Source organism: Cyrtonyx montezumae, unplaced genomic scaffold (assembly GCF_038088225.1).
Source record: "Cyrtonyx montezumae isolate F1298 unplaced genomic scaffold, pur_monq_1.0 scaffold_2, whole genome shotgun sequence".
Taxonomy (NCBI): domain Eukaryota; kingdom Metazoa; phylum Chordata; class Aves; order Galliformes; family Odontophoridae; genus Cyrtonyx; species Cyrtonyx montezumae.
In genome coordinates, this window is record NW_027071936.1 from 41,983,262 (window position 1) to 42,004,378 (window position 21,117).

The following is a 21,117-nucleotide window of genomic DNA, read 5'->3' on the forward strand; positions in this document are numbered from 1 at the left end:
AATTACACACAGGAGGGATCATCAGGCTGATATAGGAATAAATATCACAATGTATTACATGAAAAATCTACAACTGCAAATTTTAATCAGTTTTCATTGCTTCTGGGAAGGAATCCCAGAATGTGTTGAAACTCAACAGACATAGGCTGAACTTCATGCCAAACTAACTAAACTGGGGCAGAGGCAGCCAGAAAAAAAAAATTAAAATCTTTTTGCATAAAAATATTACTGAAGATCCCACTACAAGGTTGGCAAAAAGTCCAAACAGAATCAAAGAAGAACTGTAAATTTTAACCAAGCAAATTCTTTCACTGTTCTGCCAAGTATTCATGCAGTAGGTCTTATTAGCTTAGACACTTCTGGTTTTAGCTCAATATATTTGATTCATACCAGAACTAACAGGCTGAGTGCCAACTGAATGACTGAACAGACATTCATGTGTGTGCAGCAATACTTATTAATACTGGATCAGCTTAAGCATTGGCAACCAGGTACCTTGTACTACATTCCTTCTAATGGGAAAATTGTATTGGAATGCTAAGTCAACTCTGTAGATTTGGATATATTATGGTTTAGATACATGAGACCTCTGGACAGAGTGGAGATACTGTTCTGGACTAAAATGCTCTCAAAGTACAAAGGCAGTGAAGCTGTGCTGCGCTGGAGTTTGACCAGAGATACTTTTGTATCTCTGGTGTCATGTGGACCACATGACCATTTGATTTCAAACAACAGAATTAACATGTATGATTTTGACAGACCTAGAAAATCCTCATTTCATAAGGTAAAAGGAATATCAGAATGTCTACGGTTTACGGGCAGGTTCAGCCTGGTACCATGACAATTGGTGTGGGGGACCCACGGACCCACGCCCCAGGAAAGGGGAAGGGGGGAAGGGAAAAGGGAAAAGGGAAAAGGGAGATGGGCCTAGAAACAAAACCATGGCAACAATCTGAGGAGGAAAGCTAATTTACTAAATAGATATCAGAAAGCAAAATAACACAATATAATACGATATAATTGGAATTAAAGCTAATAAATCAAATAAAATGAGCAAGAGAGAGTGCCCGATAAACCGAAGGCCTTACGCTAACGCTGAAGGTGGACGGCAGCGAGCACCCACTGCTGAGTCGATCCCCAAGGAAAGAGAGAGTGTCCCGTGACCGCAGACAGTTTTTACCTTCAGATTGAGAAACTAGATGTTCTCTCTGGGTCCATTGTGTCTTATCCTGTCAGAGAGTACTACTAAGGAAGTCTGTCAACATCAACTTCATTCCCTCCCAGTGGGGAGGAAATCACACATACTGACTGACAAGATTCTCCCTGAGTCTTTTCTACTCTAGGTTAAACAGTCCCAGCCTTTCCTCATATGAGAGGTGCTCCAGTCTTCTAATCATTTTTGTGATGTTTTACTGGATTTGCTCAAGGAAGGCTGTATTTATCCTGTCTTGGGACTGGGAGTGGACACAGAACTGGACATATTAGAATAGTTCAATAAGGAATATTGCACATAATCTGAAAAATATTATCATAACTTTTAAGTTAAATTTCCCATGGCTATATGTGGAGCAAGTAGGTAGGTAGCAAAATTCATGCTATGTTAATGACACAAATTATGGAAAGAAGGGAGCAAGAAGACACAATGATGGTGTTCTCTTTGGATACTGAATGCCAAATTAGGTGGCAGATGGGGAAGCCAGACAAAGGGCAGGATATGTCCTCAGGTGTCATGTCAGAGTGGACAAGGGAGTAGCTATGATCAAAGAATCAAAGTCTGAGATCCAGTGCCTACTTCACAGCTAGGGAAACACCGGCTTTTCTCTTGTTCTTCTCATTCTCTGAATAAAAATACTTCTGAATGAATGATTCTACTTAATATCAGTTAATAGTGACTACAGTTTCCCCTTGCTGAGCAAATCTGATCAAAAGCAAGTCTTAAAGCTTGAGAGAGAGAACACACATTTTTCTTAATTTTTCTTACATATTCTTAAGACATTTTTGTGCAAAAAGTGTAATTTGCTCTGACTCAATAGGATTGAAAAATTGAAAATAATGTCATGAGTTAATGTGAGAACAAAAATGACTGAGTTAATTATTCTCCTAAAAGCAGGATGCAAATTGTTTAGACTAGGTAGTAAGAAAAATAACAACAACAAACACCACAAATATTACTGCAAAACAAAACATATCTTTATACATTATTATTAAATATCAATTTAGGGAGCTAGCATGTTCTCCTTATCAATTAAAACAAGTAAAATAACCTAAAAATATCATGTTTAACTTTTAAAATACAGTGAAAAAGAGAAGAAAATTACTTTCTGCCATTGAAGAAAAAACACCAAAGGGAAAAACATTACAGGTATAACCAGGCATTAAGAGTTAAAAGGGAGATAAGGTACATGTTAGCAAAAAGCAATACTGGCTTTCCTTGGTAACAAATATAGAAACAACATTGAATATTTATTTAATCATATACTAAGCCAAAATACAATACCTGTTCAAAAGTTGAATGATCACTGTCAGAGAAATTAATAGGTCAGCTTGCTTTTTTTTTCTATTCATCATGATTTTGAAGGATACTCAGTAGAAGAATGATGTGCGATTCTGCAACAAACTGAGCTTGACTACTTCCGTGTATGTAACTCTGAAAAACAAACAAACAAACGAATTCTCTTCAAAACAAAGTATTCAATTGAAAATAACACAATTAGGTGTATGTGAATGCAGATAAAGACTGTTTTGCAGAAAAATAGACTGCAGCAGATATAGCTGAACACATACACATGTATCTAAGTTTAGTCAAAAAGAACGTTAAAACAACATTTAGAGAAATCATACATATACGCAAGATGTAATACTTAATATATGAACACAATATGCTGCAGTTATTTTCACACTGCTAAAGTGGAGGAAAGTGCATGCATTTATTTGCTCAGGACATACAGAGTTTCAGAGACAAAGTTGATGAAATCAAGGACATGCCTCAACACAGGTCTGAAGTTAAAATACTGCCTTTAAAAAGTCAGTCTTATTGCTCTTTGACTGAAGTTACTTCATGAAAACTATATTCCATCCTTTGCAATGAAAATACTCTTGTATCCATAAAAATCATAAATAAAATTTATATGAAATATATTTTTGTATGAAATTGTAGTAAAAAAAATCACAGGTACTAAATGTGAATAATTCCAAATACTTATTTTTAATGAGCTCATTTTGTACATTTCTTGTTAATACAGAATACTATTCAGAAACTTTTACTAGCTATGATATCAAACGAAAGCAAAAATGTGAAGGACTGTAAATGCACAGAATGAACAAGGTTCTCTATTTTCCTCTACTGTATCATAACTGCAATCAATTATTCAAATACAGTTTGTTGTACTATCATATCTGAAATTAAATATACTTTGTTCTCAAAATATTTTTATACATATTCTTCTGAAGCACAGACACAATTTTCACTCCAATTAAATAGAAAAATGCTTATTCCTGATAAGGTAAAGAAAAAGGAAAATTTTGACCTCCTCATGGTTTCAGGGTTTTGATAGTTTGTTTCTTCTACCTCTAATATTTTGCTTTAATTCATTTTATTCTGAATATTTATGCCTAAATACTATTGATGTCGAGATTGAGAACAATTCCAATTTGAAATGCTCCGACACTTCAGCATACAAAAGAATGCTTTCAAACACACGTGTTAATTTCTGGTTAATTCGCTGTCTAAATATTTAATTCATAAGATATTATAAATCATTTTTTATGCAGTGGTTGGTTATCTGCTAAAGCACACAAGAACTTTGTGTATCTAAAGACTCAATTTCTCAAATAAAATGTCTTTTTCTTTAACAAGATAAAAATCACTGATCTCATATGATTACCTCACTGCAGTGTGATTATGACAATAAGCCAATCTTTATTTCCTTACTTTTTGTCAGAGCCCCTCATAAATCTCACTGAGGTAAGATAGAGTGATATAAAAGAGGAAGAAAATGGGAATATTTCACAGTAAGAAAAATTAAAATGAAGCTAAAATGCTCCTTAATAGACTGATCCTTAATCACTGTTCCTTGCTGCTCTGTGCAAAGTGATATAAGTGAAGCTCTTAGCACATAAAACTGTAACTAGAGAACACAATCTCATTGTCAGTACAAACACATTTACTCAATCAACTTCATCTTTTTATAAAAATATAGGCTAAATTAAGGTTGCTTTATCCACGATTTCCTCCAGCATGATGATGGAAAGACTGTACAAAAATCTTCCTCTTCAGTATACACTAATTCAGTTGTGACCACAGTGCTGCAAAATAATGTCTGTCACTATTTCTCATGCAACTAAAGGAATACATATATAGTTATGTGTAAATACATTTGCAGGATCTGGATTCTAGTGTGCTTAACAGCACATATCTATTTCTTTTTATTACTATTACACCAAGTTATAATCTAAACCTTCTAATAATTACATATATACTGTATTTGATAATATGAGGTGAAGTAAAATAAGCAATGTACTTTCTATCAGAAAAGCACAACATAGTCTAATAACACTTTGTAGTTAATAACTACCTACATGCATTTTCACATAATCACTACTGGTCTCTGCCTACACATACACTAAAATGTACAAAAACATAGAGTGAGAACTAAAAGAAATGCATTTTTGTGTTGAACAGAGAACATTATCTTCATTTAATAAAAGTGTCTTTCAAATTACTGTTAAGGCTATAAATATAAAACCTTTTGTATCTGTAAAACATTTAGATAAGAGCCATCATTTTTATTGACATGCTTTATATTCATTTTTCACTTTTATTGTAGCAATTCAAATCAATGGAATATGACTGATGGAACAGAAATCAAAGCACGCATACGTATATGCATGTGAAATAAGCACAGGAATCATTATTCTCTTCAAACAGTTTCTTGACATTAGATTGCTCAGCTTTCATCCTAAGTTCTCAATCAGAAATCTTCAATTGTCTATTCATTAAATTCCCCAATAAACCGTTTTTATCGCATAATGTAAGAAATGCATATTTATCTCATCTTTTTTTTTTTTTTTTAATTTCAGGATTTTCCAGGAGCTGTTTGAGAAGCTTTCAAGATACAAAGCACACCAGTAGATCAACCTCTCTGAAGATAAATCTTTAAGAACAAAAAATTATGAAAAGAGATATTCTCATCATCACTACATGGAGTTAAAAAAAAATACATGGACTAGACAGAGTTTATTTGCAAACAGAAAGTTTGAATCAAACTAAAACAAACAAAATGGAACATGGAAAGACACCTGCCTAGAAGACCTAAAGCAAAGATTCTTCTTTGAAAACAAGATGATGAATATGAATTTCTGGTTAAACATCTCAAAGGGATTAATGTTATATTTATAAAATGTTAGTTGCCAAAGACATAGCCTTGCTTGCAAGGAAGTAAATGCACTTTGATTTAGTTCTGGAGACTTTACATGTGTATTGTTACCTACTGTTCCCTCCCTGGAAAAGGAATAAGAATGGATAAAAGTAAAGCAAGTAGCTATCATAACCAAAAAACACCTCACCACCATACCAATGTTAAATGAGAGATCAAAAGATGTCAGGTTAACTTAAAAGAGATGACAAGAGAACATTAGATGAAATGTTAAATAGATGTTTACTGTCCATAAATATATATATATAATTTTATGTTCTATTACGAATCTGCTTAGATAAGCTATACTTTACAGATACGTAGTAATAAAGTAAAGGTAACCATGAGGCTCCTCACACTTCTTCCTCATGCCATTATTCTCCAAATACTCAAAACAACAGGGTGGGACATCTCACCAGCAGCAGCAGATCAGTCTGAGTAATGGTACTGTAGAAGTTCAGAAAGTAGAAGTCTGATTCAGTGACAAGGATAACCAAAATACCTTGCATTTAACAATATAATGTGAATCACCTGAGTTTGTCTCTGACTGAACCTTTATCAAATGAGGAATGTATCCTAACTACTGCATGTAAGGAATTACTTGTGCTTTTTCTGCAATTAACTTCCATGTCCATATGGTTATGTGAAAAGTCTTTATTTTCACACTTCTTTCCCTTCATAAAATATCTGAACAATCTACATGTAAGGAATATGTTTTTGTGAAATTTTATTTGAGCCTACAAACTACTGAAGGACAGAGAAGGAAGATTTCCATTTTTGCTACCTTTTCTGCTTTTTTACACTTAATCCACATTTGGAAACTCTGTGAAGTCTATCCAGCTGAGAATGTTCTAGGCAATTGCTTTAAATACACTCATGAATAAACTCAGTATTTCTCTTTCATTTTAGAAGCATCCAGGGGGAAAGTCCATATCAGATGTAAAGCTGAAGTCCATCAGAACAGATGCAACCATAACTTAAGCAGAAAAGCTGTACAGACAAAAAATGGCTACAACTGAGACAACAGCAAATGCTGTGCTAGAAAAATTAATAGCAGAACTGAAATATGAGTGGCTAAGTCTATGAATGTGTCTTTTTAGAGCTTTAACATTGTCCTATTTCAGAAGCAATTTGAATTGCTAACTAAAATAATTATTTAGCTAAATCAGTCCATAATATTTGGCAGTGACAAACAATTGTTTATTGCGTGCAAAATTCTATAAAGTAGTGTTAAATATTTATCTACTATTTGTAAACTCATTAAATATTTAGTGTTATAGAACTGCAGATGGCACATACATATAATACCTCACTAAGCTATTCAAGGATAACAACAGTGTAATATATTTTTAAATTTCCCTAAGTACAGTACATGCTTGTGATTCCCCTTCAAGACTGATAGTTGTCACATTCAGTAAAATACTTCCGTTAAATGTAATGTGTGCTCTATCTTCTCTTTCTGTTAATACAATATAAATAAAGCAACCAGGAAAAAAAAGGCATCTTTAAGCTACAAGTCTTAAGACAGTACAATTAACTTCTGGAGCTTTACACTCAAGCCAAAGCATGATTTCAAGTGTTCTAGTACTCTTTCCTAAAAATAAATGCCAGGGCTGCTCTCAAAGTAATGCTTCCTGTTTTGTTATGCTGATCCAAAACTTCAGACACCAATATTGGTGGAAACACAGTAGAGATTGAACTTTTCTAGCTTTATTCTGTTATAATTTGTTGACTTGTGACAGATGGCAGCAGAGGAGGAGTCCAGCAGAATAGTGTCTGATAAAAGCTGCCAGTAATACTATGAGGAACAGCTGGATTTCACATGTGGCTACGATGAAGTCATATAAGACAGCCAACACTCATAAATTAATCCTAGGGAGGACTTTCAGGGTCTTTTGGATAGTTAAATCTTGTAAAACCAGCAGGACTCACAGAACAGTATCAATAATACCATGTTACAAAGATGTTACTGCATCAAAAATGCAAAATGTGGTGATTATGGATATAATGAATGGGGCAGATTGCTTGTTTGGGAGGAGAAAAGGGAAAAAAAAGAGATGGCATAAAGTGTATGGGTGAAGAACAAACATGAGAAAAATGCAAGTGGCAGAAGGAGATTGCTGAGCGTAAGCAGGATGCTAGTTAGTCCTTTTGTCTGACTAAGCCCTGCCTCATCACCACAGCCTGATCTTGCTTAGATAGTTAGTACTAGGACAGTTTTTGTGTGTTCTGTATTTTGTACATGTGACTGATAGAGAAATTCAGGCTGGAGGACCTGCTAAGCAAAAGAACATGCCTGGGTGCCAGCAGTTGGAGTTAAGAGCCATGGACCAGCAACTGGAGAGGACTGGGAGCTATGGCCAGCTACTACTCCAGGTATATATACAGTATGTGTGACCACTAGTGAACATTTATCGTGGTGAAAAGCAAAGAGCAGGATTAGGCTGCTTGTGGTGGCCATGTGTACATGAGCTCTGCATTACAGCAGGTGCTGGTTAAGGCAGTGCTCTCTGTGCAGATTCACACAGGCAGCAAGTCAGTGCCATATGTATCTGCATTTTATGGTACATGCTTGGCCACTGGGCCAGGAAGCTTCCCAGGGACTTAAGAACCCTGCTGGCTCAGCTCTAGCAAGCTGCAAAGGAAAGCTGTTACAGGGCCCTGCTCGCTGGATTTGGCTTTGTGGAAAAATTTCATTTTTCATTATTTCTGCAAAATCTATACTGCACAGAAAAACAAGCAGGTGACAGCATCAAAGGAGGAGAGGACTAACTAGCTGATCGCCTCTGAAACTGCTTGCTGATTTCCTGAAGTGGAGGAGAAAAGAATGCACCTGCATTCTTTACAGATGTATGGGAGGCCTGCTGTGAGACAGCTGCATATCCACATGGCAACAAAGATGGCACAGAACTTAGCTACAGGCAGATTAAGAACAAATTCCAATCACACCTTACCTACATTAGGTTTTATTTCCCTAGACCCAATCTGAACCTATTTTCTACCAGCTACTTTCTGTGGGTTAAATTCTATTTAATCGCAGTTTTGAATTTTTATGATTTAACAATTCATACATTAATATATCTGAATGCTGATTGCACACAGAAGAAATCTCTAGATGAATACTATCTCCTGGAAGAAAGAACAAGCCAAATTCAAGCTAATATATGTAGAAAGAGGTAAAGTTACACACTAGATAATTACTCCAAAATAAATTTACAAACTCCGCGCAGACTGGATAAAACACTATCAATTTGTCTTAATTTAGCACATTAACATTCAGGATGAAATTCATCAAAAAGAGGAACATTATGCAAAGCTATGGATTACTTAATTATGAGTATGTCTTCAGAATGGCCTACTTCAATTACAGTCAATCAATTTTGCCAAGAACTTACATTAGCTGTAATAATTTGTTATTTTCTCTTAATCTATAGAGCAAATAAACCATAAAAAGAACTTACATCAGAGTTCTTTCTGTTTTCACATTAACATCCAGGAGTACTGTGACTGACTACAGTACTTAAATACTAAAAATGCGAAAGTTTTAAAACACTATCTCACAATACTGTTCACTTACTTTATCATTGTATGTGTGAATACGGAAGGTCAAACGTTGTGGAGAAAAACTAATTCATTTGGTAAAGAAACACTTCATGGCTAAACACTAGGATAAACTTTTACTGTTTGTTTTCATGATTATGTAAGAATTTCTCCAGGAAGATCCATTTTTCCATGTCAAGTATGGAACAGTAAAGCAAGACGAAAAACAGATTCAGGTTCATAGCTTTCAAACTTCTCCACTGCAGCTTCTTGTTTATATATCATGCTTACTGAAGAACAGCAGAGTTTCACTTGGAGCATGCTCTCTAAAATATGCTTATTTTATTACTCCATTGAGTTCAAACATACAGATAAGAATTTTAACTTAAGAACCCAATAGACTATAAGTTTATCTTAAAGAGCTTAATACTGAAAAAGTAGATAAACAGTTGAAGTAATATCTCTATCAAAAGTAGAAAAACATAAGTTGTGACTGTTTACTAAAAGGATCAAAAAACTTTGACTAATCTCATCATATATTTATTTCCAAAGTTATGATCATGCTCAAATGTTTAATATGGTATATATATTTGTTTTCTTACTGTAGATAAGTAGTAATTAAAAGGTATATCTGCAAATGATGCTTAACCACTTCACAACTGAATGTAGTATTAAAACAGAATAAATCTAAACTCAGTCCTTATTTAAAGCTTGATTTAATAAATTTGGTTCTGGAAGACTGAAAATTTATGACCACAGCAGGAAATGCGCAGCAAATACTTAAAATAGCAGTTTTTTCAGGGATCTTTCTTTTATGTAACAATGAAATAAGATCAGTTTAATTTAGCTCTACCCACAGGAAATAAACTCTTTTAGAAAGCTGCTAGCTCTGTGAGCATCTCCAACTCAAATGAAAGCCAACAGAATGCCACTATGCTGAAAACTTTGTTGTGTTGCTAGTAAGTACTCTCTTAAGCAATGTCTATCCTCTACATGAAAACTAATCCAGCTTAGCTACAGATCAACAAGATGAGGACTAAGAGAACAGTAGCAGTGCACACACAAAAACTGAGACGTAGACAGAAAAATTACTACAGCTGGTGACAACACGCTGTTAGTAAATTTGTTCAGCTTATGCTCAAGCCCTGCACAGTACAAAGCAGACAATCTAGAAACTCAGCACTAGACTTCCAAAATAAAACACCCAAAATATATATCCGCCCCAGCATCCTTGCTGTGACTGCTAGTACAGACACTGAGATGACCTCTTATCTAATAAGTGTATAAAACATATTATCTACATTGGATTAGACAGTTTAAATGCTATGGACAATTTTCTCCTGAATTAAGAAAGATTTAATGTTGTCCATCTTAAAAAACTGTGCTCTGTAGCTAGGCATAACAATCTCATACATAGTCCTTGATTCAGTTGTTAATTAGTTGCCTGAGCTCTCTGCCGTATTCTCTGTTGCCTGAAACCAAAACACAGTTCAGAGAAAGCAGCCAGCTTTCACACGACTGGTTAGCTGAAACAGACTGTGTTGGCTGACTTCCACAGAGTCCAGCTGGCAGCAAGCAGGAATATGATTTGGGTTCCCAAGCCTAGAGCAAAAGTGAAGAGATGCTGCTCAGTTTTGCAATCTAACTGACTGGGAAAGGTAATTGGTATAATTTAAGATAGTATACAAATCCTGGTTTATGCTATATAATTTGGTTGCCTCTGCACAGCTTTTTACTGTATTACTTGGAGTGTCCAGAAGTGCTTTGAAATGAATTATTTAGTAAAGGTGATCTTGCAAATCCAAAAACTGAACTCTTTACTCAATATATAGCTTTAATACTGAATTAGAAGTTATCCTACTGAGAGCATTCTCTCACAATTATTAATTAATAAATAATAACAAGACAGAAGAAACAGCAATCCTTTGATGAATCACAACTTCATCAATTTAAGAGGGAAAAAAAAAAAAAAACCAGACCTGAACTTTCATTAGGAATAAAATAACTGCTACCTTTGTGACACTGAATCCCCAACTTACCTGAGAGATTAGCATGCAGCTTATCTTCTCAGAAACGGCATTACAACACACAGTACATGTGTGAGAGACTTTAACATAGATGAAAAATTTTCACCATCTTTGAAATAGAATTCTGGTACACTGAGAAAATTTACACAACAGATTGGCCAACCTGCCTAAGAGAAGGAAATTTTGTAGCTGTGATGCTTTGAGTAACAACTTAGCAACTTTTAAATAAATCAACTTATAAAAGGAGGACAAAAACCTCAGAGAAAAATGACATTCCTACAAACATTATTACAGCCAAAGGTGAGCATCAAATCAATTATATTAGTGAAAGAGAGGCTGCAATTGGAGTTCAACTATTACTAGTTGCTTTGGATTATATACTGCTTGCTTACCATGTGGAAGGCAAACTACAGTCAGGAAATCCAAACTTCTAATTAAGAAACCAAAAAAAGGAGAATGAACTCTGTGATTCCAAATTACTGGAACCCATACCCAATTAAAAGCAATGTGGGAATGTGAGGAACAATCCTGAATTTCATGTAACTAACCATCCCATGAACAATAGATATTGCCCCTCATCCAGCTGCACAGAGTTTAGGGAAATAATAAGTTATTTCAACTTCAGGTTTCACAGACTACCACTAACAGCAAGATTAACTTTCATCATTTTTTTGGAGTTGCACATAATCTTGTGCAGATATAGCGGGAATATTTGTATATTTGGAACAGTTTTAAATGCTAAGGAACTAGGGAAGTGAGAAATACTATGCAGGTATGATCAGCAAAATTCAGCATGAAAACTTAAAATATTTATAACAGTTGTTTTTTTTGCATTAACAAAACTAAATATGTCTTCTTCAACTAGAATGGTGTGCAATGATCCTCTCTATTAAATAGTCTACATAATTGACAAGTTAGATAGGACAGGAAAAACAGACTAATCATTCATGCCAAAGTCACCTCTAGTATCAAATAAAGCATAACCTATGTATCAATTTTAAACATAATAACACTTATTTTAAAAAGTAGTATCTGAGTGAATATAGTATGAATTAAGAAATCCAGGAATTTGAAAAACTATTACTTGACTGCTACTGTGGGTCTCTGATCCACTTTCAACTTCATTTTTTTAATGTAAACACTGGATTACTGAGAGGAAGATTGACAGCTAATTGACTTAAAATGAACACTAGGGAAAATAGCTCCTGTTGCCATTAAGGAACAACAGTCATATTAGTATTAATGTATTTGTTTTCAGCTATTTGTGTTTATTGTTTGTTTGATGGTCACAGAGAAGCAAAGGATGCCTGCATAGAAAAAAAGAAACTGTTTCAAAAATTCTAAATTATCATCACAGTTTTATGAACCATTTTTCACTACATGTATTACACAGTCACATAAACACAAGCATGCACTTGGATTTGGTAATTATGTGACAAAGTAGTCGATTTTATATACCAAACTATGTGAGTGCATGAAGTATTAGTGTTTAAATCATTAAAAAGAAGGAAGTATAGTTTCACTACTGCAGAACTTTTATTATTCTGTTATTAGTGCTTATAAATATCCAATGGGCTGAAGTCAAGCATTTACAGCCAGGTTCTTTTCAACAGTGTCAGGCAACAGAACAATGGACAATGTACACAAACTGGAACATAGGAAGTTCCATGAAAAACTTCAATAATTTTGAGGATTACAGAGCACTGGAACAGGTTGCCTAGAGAAGCTGTGGAGTTTTCTTCTCTGGAGATATTCAGAACTCACCTGGATGCTTTCCTGTGCAACCTATACTGGAGAACCTGATTTAGCATGTGAGTTGGACTAGATGATCAGATGAACAGAGATTCCTTCCAACCTTCACAACTCTGTGATTCAGCTATTATAATAAGATACCAGTTTAATAATCTAAAGCTCTAAATACTGAAGCTTAAACTTTATTATATACTACAGCTCCACAGCAATACATATTAACGTTACTCTTGGGATAAAGGGAACATATCTAATCCAGCTTTTAAAAAATCTGAATTCAAGCAAGCAACACTTGAAGAAAACTTATCAACTTTTCTTCTTTAACTTTTTTTCCAAAACTTATTTTTTGTATTTAATCTCTCTGGTCCCTTCTACAAGCTTAGTAACTCCACCATAACAGAAAACTCACATCTAAACTAGAATTTTCTCAATGGAAAAAAAGGTGCATGCTTATTGTCTTCTTCCCAGTACAGTCTCTCTTATTTAGTTTTTGTTTCAGATAATTAGTACCTCTAAACTGAATATAAAATTCAAAAGAGAATTGAATCCACTGAAAAATGGATCAGAACCAAGACCTGCTGTGCTGCTTTTTCATGTTCACATCAATATTCTAGAATAGACCTATATTTTATAAAGAATTGTACAACTGAGTTATTAAAAAATTACTCTGTATTGCCCAGAGCAATTTTCTGCATGGGATTTTAAGTCTAGTTAGCCTATTTTAAAAAGTAGTGCTGACATAACAAGAGCAAAATGAAGCAGGACAATCTGAGAACAAAGGAATCACCCCATGTTTGAAATATAAAATCTGATAGTGGACAGACTTGACAAATAGGAATTTATTTCTATGCTTTGAATCCATGATTTATGAAGGAAGCTATGGGAGTCATTTATTTAAATTTGTTGTTTAAAACACTGGCAGATATTAACTAATTATTAGAATGGAAGAGAGAATATTTTTTTTCAATAGATGCGTTGTAACACTAAACATCTTCTACTTCATCAATGATCAAATTTATAATGATGTATTTTATATAGTCATCTGTTTAGCACTGCAAGCATTAACTTAATATACTATAAAAGCCTGAAGGTAAAAATTATGTTATGACACAAAACCTCAGACCTATCTACAGTGCTATACTTAACAAGTATTCCAGCCTGCAATGAATACAAATCAAACACTGTTGTCAGTAAGAAAAGCTGCAGTTCAAGTTCCTTCTGTCAGCAGTCTCTAAGAAATACAAACCCACAGTCAAGAACCAAAATGTTACAACGGCAAAATACAACAAAGTTCAAAATGATCACTACATTCAAGATTATACAGAAGTATTTAAAATGCTAGCTTTACTAAAGAAGTCAAAACTAATAATACTTAGAAGAAGAAAATCAATAGAAAATAGAACTCGCTGACATACTCAGGAAAAAGTAACCTGGGAATTACCTGAGGCCAAATGAAAGATTCTTGTAAGACATAATAACTGCTTGCTAATGTGAGACTTTGACACCTGCATACAAGGAATTTGCAAGCTTTTTACTGTTAGATTGTGGAATTGTAGTATATTTTTAACTCAGGAGAGACGTGACCTTAGTCACACTCTACAGCTATCAGAAGTTGGTGTTTGATTCAAAATTCAACTAGGCCTATATTCATAAAATTACTCAAATTTTATATTTTACTTTCATGACCCATTTTGGTTTTGAAATTTGTAAAAAAATCAAAACAATTATTAGGCCTCTACTTACTGCTGGGTGATGGAAGGGAGCAGTACAGGCCCAGTTATTTTACTTTAGCTAGAAATCTTCTATTTTTATTGTACCAAACTTCTCAGTTGTAAGTTATGGACAAAGACTGAAAATTTCCCCAGTAAATTTTTTTTTTGCCTTGCTTTAGTTTGAGTAAATCTTACTGCGACTGCATAATTCTAATATGAGAGAAGTAAATGTACTTCAGATTACAATATATAAAGCACGCATAATCTAAGTTCCAAACCACACATATTTTTGAAGTTACAGTCAAAGTGATTGTTCGATTTTTAAGTCAGACTGTGTAGTAAACCAGCAGTAGTTAAAAAAAAATGCTATTAATTTTGGTAAGGTTGTTGAAATGTAATACCTTAGACGGTTCACTTTTTAGATATAGATTTGCCCATTAAAACATTAAATACTGATGACAATAACTGTATGGGGCTCACATGGCCATATTTTGCAGGTAGGGGGCTGCAGAGGCACCTCTGTGAGCAAAGCCCAGCAGCTACCCTATGTCAGATAAGAGACATTTCCAAACAGCTCCAAAAGGGACCCACCACTGCCATAGCAAAACCCTTCAGCAACATGCATTGTGCCTTTGAGAGAGCAGATTTAAGAGAAGGAAGAACTAGTATCCAACGGCAAGTGGGAAAGTAGAGAAATACAAGGGAAGTAGCTCTGCAGCCCAAAATGTCAGTGCAGAATTAGAGGTGCTTCAGGTGTGAAGCAGAAGTTTCCTGCAGGCCAGGAGAGGTCCACTGTTTAACAGGATATTCTTCTGTAGCCTATGGGCACCACACAAAGCAGATCTCCATGTGCAGCCATGAAGGAACTTGTGGTGCAGCAGTGGATGTGGCCCAAAGGAGACTGCATCCCACAGAAAGCCATGCAGGAGCAGCCTTGGGCTCAGGGAGAGGAGCCATTGGTGGGGCTCTCCCACACATTTAGGCTGTTTTGCCTGTGACTGGTGATAGCCTTATCCACATCTCAACCCATTAGCTCTTTTTCTTCCCCTGTTCTTTTGAGGATGGAGACTGAGACAACTCAACTTCATCACAGAATCACAGAATTGTAGGGGTTGGAAGGGACCTCTAGAGATCACTGAGTCCAACCTCCCTGCCAAAGCGCACCACAGTCAGAATGAAACCACTAGCACAACACGTTTTTTGTAATAGCATCGATATATTAAATACAAAAAAAGGTTGATGAAGAAAGGCCAAACATCTAACCTGACAGGGTCACTGAAAATAGGAAAAAGAAAACATACAAAAACAATAACAACATCAAAAAAGCAGAACAGGACTAAATGAACCATTCTCCCAATTAAAAATAAATAGAGAAAATAAAGGAGGTCTGAAAAGTATTTCTGTGGATTTCCTCAGGCTAAATGGCAGTCTGTGCAGCCTAGGTATCTGGATAAAACTGACATACCTCCCAAGAGATCTTACAAATTAAAGAATACCTTTTCAGTGCTTTGTATTTGATGCTTTATGTTGAGAAAAGAATTTCTTCTCAGAACTTCATTCTGAAAACAATTTACTATAAAAATAAGAAATATTACTTGAACAATAAGAAAAAAGAGATGAGGCCAAATATATTGTGTCATTTTTGTATACAGTAATATATAGAAATTAAAACTTCTTCAGTAGCTGAACCTGAATCAAGGCTTAACACTACCCTCAACCATTTCTTTAGTTTATACACAGTAGTAAAAGAGCACAGAGCTTTCTTCTCTGTACATGAAATAATCTGTATGAAATGCTGATTTGAAAGAACTCCATAGGTTTTTTGCTATAGGTTTCCAAAGAACCAATATTTCACACTAACAGTTTACTAGACATAGAATTTATGGACATCAATATTTAGAAAGATATACACTATGCAATAAGCCATGTAGTTGCACATAAACTATTAAGTAAAATAATTCACTGTGTATTAAAGAATTTCATTTTAGCATTATTTCTACGTAACATTTAATTGAGTTTCAGAAGACTAAATAGGATGCCACAAGAAAAATCATGCTGAAGTCTGGGTACCTTTCAATAATACCAAAGAATGGGTTCTGCAAATAAGTTCAAGATACAGGTTCAGCAGGTGAACTGACATCCAATTTTTGGTGACTAGAAACACCTCTCAAGCAAGTTCCTTCTACACTGATCTAAGAGAGAGCTTTTAGTGAATTGAGTAACATGACTAACAGTACATGAAAAAAATCTCTGAGGAACTTCATGACATGCTGACAATAATACTACACACAAGGTCCAGTATTCCCTCTTTAGCACTTGAAGTTCTCAAAATTGAGCTCTGTCTTCTGGTCCTTATCATGTATTTATTTTTAACTCATGCATGTAATGCTTCTTGCTTACTCACAAAGGGATACAACAGGTAAAGCACTGATTTTTACTGTAATATCCAACTCAACAAAGAAAAGAACTGTGATGGCTAGAAGCTACTATATGTAATGTATGTACTCATTCTTGTCAACGATTACAATCACACATCAAAATGAGAACAGCCAGCACTACATCTCCACTATTTCTCAACTTCTACTTCTTCTTTAAATAATCAACTAATTAAAATGTTCTTGTGACTATATTTCCAGCATTTTCACATTTCTTTAAGTATCCACACTAGAATTATTTGCAGTCAACCATTCTCTAATTCATGCTTTTATTTTATTAAAAGATGTGAACAAAGACAATAACAACTTCGCACATGATAGTTTAGATAGAACCTATTAATGACATTACAGCTTAATATTTAAATCCAAGTTGTGATCCAGAATCATCTCTGTAGACCTCTCTGAGAAACTGTCTCCCAAGCCATATTCCTGGTTTTAAGCAGACTATCCTGAAACTACCATTCTGAACAGGTTTTTCTAGCTATAAATTTGTGCAGCAGCTTTTTGAAAGCTGTAAATTTTAAATACCTGTAATAGCCTGAAGCAAGGAGTTTCACAGCTGTCTATGTAATGTGTAAAAATACTTCATTTAAAGGCATTGCCTTCAAATTTAAATGAAATAAACTGAAAACTTATCCTTTTTTCTGTCATTATTCAATCTGACCTCACTCAGATTTGCATGTCATCTGCTTTCCTACTCTACCATTATCATTTCATCTACAGAAGCATTTCCATAGTTAAGCTCATCCTGTGTCCTTTCCTGATCTTTTTTCAGATTTATTAAACTGTGCATGAAACACAGAATTTACAGTAAACCATCCTTATAATTCTAGACACTGTTCGCTCTTTTGGACTACTGCATATTTAGAAGAAATTTTGATTTGGCTATTATAACCAAAAGATCTTACTCCTGAATAGTCTGCTAAGAGTCAATCATTTTACAGGCACTTAATAGCAAAAACATACAAAGTGCTTTTTCCATTCAAATCACATCACGATTATTTCCAACAAAACAATACAATGGCAGAAAACACTATTCCAGAGTTCTTCTGCACAATAAAATTGCTTACCACCTGCTGACTGTGCCCCCTCCCTAAGCTGTACCCCACATCCCTGGCCAACTCCCCACTGTTTTAGAGTTTTTTCACATTATGCCATATGGCTTGTAACATCCCTTTTAGCCAATTTAGGCCAGCTGTCCTGGTTCTGTTCCCTTCCAGCTCCTTGTGCTCCTGCAGTCTCCTTTCTTGCAGGATTGTACAAGAAGCTGAGAATCTGAAATATCCTTGGCTCCATACAACAATGCTCAGTAAAAATTACAACATGTGTTAGCAACATTGTTTTTCTCCTAAAGCCAAAGCACAGCATCATACCAGACGCTACAAAGAAAGTAAACTCTGTCCCAGGTGAAACCAGGACAAGCATACTGCTGTGATACTCTACATGTCCTTATCCTTTCTCTCATGCATTTAGAAGCTTACATTGCCTTTTAGTGTAAATTAAACATTTCATTCTTAGCTTGAAAATCAATTTAGTAAAAACAAAGAACTCGATATATTTCTATTGTACTGCGTATGTTCTTCACCCTGCTTAGAAAGATGACATGATACCTTTAAGATTTAAAGATTTTATTTATAGTATAAAGTATATAAATGAGAAAAAAAAATATCAGATGCAATTGCTAGCAGAAAATCTTTTTAGTGACCATGGGAGAAACTCAGCAATGTTTCTACCTCACATAAACAATTTTCCTTTGCCTTTTTCTAGGATTCAAGTAAGCTCAATCCATCAAAAATATGCAGCCTACTTCCTTAGAAAACGAACTGACTGGAATTTGTTGTTTTTGTCTGCAGATCTTTGTTACAGAGAGACTTGAAAGAGGCATGTCTTCATTTTACCCAAGTATTACTACAAACTCTGTAGCCTAGAGATATCAATTTTCTAAGAAGAGTTAGTCTAACTGTATTTCTTGAACTGAGCATAACCAAACATAACCAAAATATGCATTATAAGCTAGTTAAAAAGAATCTTTAAATGTAACAAATAGTTTTTGAAATTAAAAAATATAAACATAATTTCTTTTTAATTTCATTATTCTCGTCCTGCTCTGCGACAACTTCAAGCTACTCCTGACTAGCTACTGCCAGCTTTTGATTGTACTGACTTTTGATACAAGCCTTTTCTTTTTATATTGAATGTAAAAATGTCACAAATCAGTAAGCCAAATAAATCTCTTCTCAATGTTGAATAACATGACTGACTTTGCAAACTTTTCTAGAAACACTTGTTCCAGGTATCTTTAATCCATGGAATCAAATTCCATGTCCTATTTTCAGAAAACACTGATTAGAATCACTGAAAAATAGCACTTCTGGAAGAAGATTATTCTAGATATTTCAGTAGATTCCAGGTTCATCCTAATAGAAATTCAATATTCACAGCACAAGTCTCTTGGTCTACACTTGCAGCATGTCTTTCAAAAAAGGTAAGCAAAGGTGGTTAACTAAGCCAGAGAGCAACTTCAAATACAGATGCCAATTGTATCTTAAAGGTGAAACAACTTTATCTTTGAAAAGTTCGACTGTGACATTACAAATATTACAAGTAAAGCTGTGTATTTATTGCAGCATTTTAAGTAATTTTCTTCCCTATGTGTCTGGAACTTTGAAGACAGATTGTAGCAAACACTTTGCAAAAGATTTACCTCCTACAGAACTGATCTACTGCTATCTGAATTGGATCTCTTTAAAATACAATAGATGATAGGATTCAACCCAGTAAGGTATGCAGATCAATGTGAAAATACATATTTGCTAATAATACTGCGTTGAGTACTGGGTGTAAGTTTCTTATGTATTTTTATCTAATTATGTAGTATTTTCTTCTTTTTCTAACCCAATGAATTATTCCCTTGGCAGCATGAAAACTGGGAAAAAGAAACTTGTCCATTGCTTCAATTATTTTCACTTTCCTGAAGACTTGCAGATTGGCAGGATAAGAGAAAAGGAAACTGAGAATAACTAAATGGAAATGAGAAAAAAATTAGTCCTTGTTCTGGATGACAAGCACTATAGCCTGACATTTCACATATTAGAAAATATATTTAATCAGTGATATAAAATCTCCAACACTGAAATTGTCCACTGTCAAGAGTTCTTAGCAAAATATCCTAAGTTGATTTAATGGCCACTGTATGAACTCATCTGGAGACATACATTCAAAAAAAGTGTGTTTATTAGCAGACTCCTGAGTGATATTAACAGGGAAACACAGCCAACTTTATAAAACACAGGATACTGTTAATACCAAATGCAGATCTATGATCATGACTGATTAATTCCAATATTTAATATTTTTTCTGATACTGAATAAAACAACCTGGCTTTCAGTTAAAAAAGTGAGTTATAAAAGCTCAGAGTTATTGTCTTATCATGCATAATTTGCACAGTGACTAAAACACATTTGGATTTTGTGCATTAACAAACACACAGAAACCTAGAAATCAATACATACAAGATGATAGCAACAAGTCCATTAAGTTCAGTTCAAACCAACTCATGCAGTCAGTGGTTAAAATATTGAATTTGCATGCATCACCAAAAAGAGTATAAAAACCCTGGTCTAATCATCATAGTTTGTAATACTATTTGTATATTATACAGAGGGCTGGTATTTATTTTGTATGTTTATATTCTGGTGCTAGACACTAAAGTTCCAGCTGGCTGTTGATTCAATCCAACATCCACATCCCAGAACTAAATTCCAAAAAATAAAATAAAAATTGTGTATAAAGATCACTTCTTTCAGAAAATATTCACAAATATCTATGAGACATAAAAGCAGAACTTCATACTGAAACAATCCAAATACTGTTCAGAATACAGTTTTTAAAGTGTAATGTATTTATCATTATACTAATATCTAAACTGCATTAAAAACTGCATTTTAGTACATGCAACGAGAAATTGGCTACACTATAACAACACTGATAATAGCGTTATCTCTTCTGTTCCAGTGAATATAACCTCAAAGAGGAAGCTTCATCTACTGACAATTCAAAGCCTTTTTGAGTATTCACATTATGACACTGACACTTGCATGACAGATAAGAGACAAAGTCAAAAAAAGTTTGAAGGTTAGTCTTTTGTCTCCCTTGCAACTATATTTTAATACTATCTAGCAATCCTTTTCTAGCAAACTCTTTAGAGAACTACACTGTTTTTTATAGATATTAAAATGG

General features: G+C 34.4%; 1 protein-coding gene across 1 annotated transcript in view; it reads right to left on the minus strand.

Moving 5' to 3' along the window:
• The window catches only part of TUSC3 (tumor suppressor candidate 3), a 100,924-nt gene that overhangs the window by 17,505 nt on the left and 62,302 nt on the right, over positions 1–21,117 (minus strand). The window contains exon 7 of the mRNA XM_065736120.1: positions 2,584–2,647. Coding sequence (XP_065592192.1) covers positions 2,584–2,647 — 64 coding nt within the window. The remainder of the gene's footprint in view (positions 1–2,583; positions 2,648–21,117) is intronic.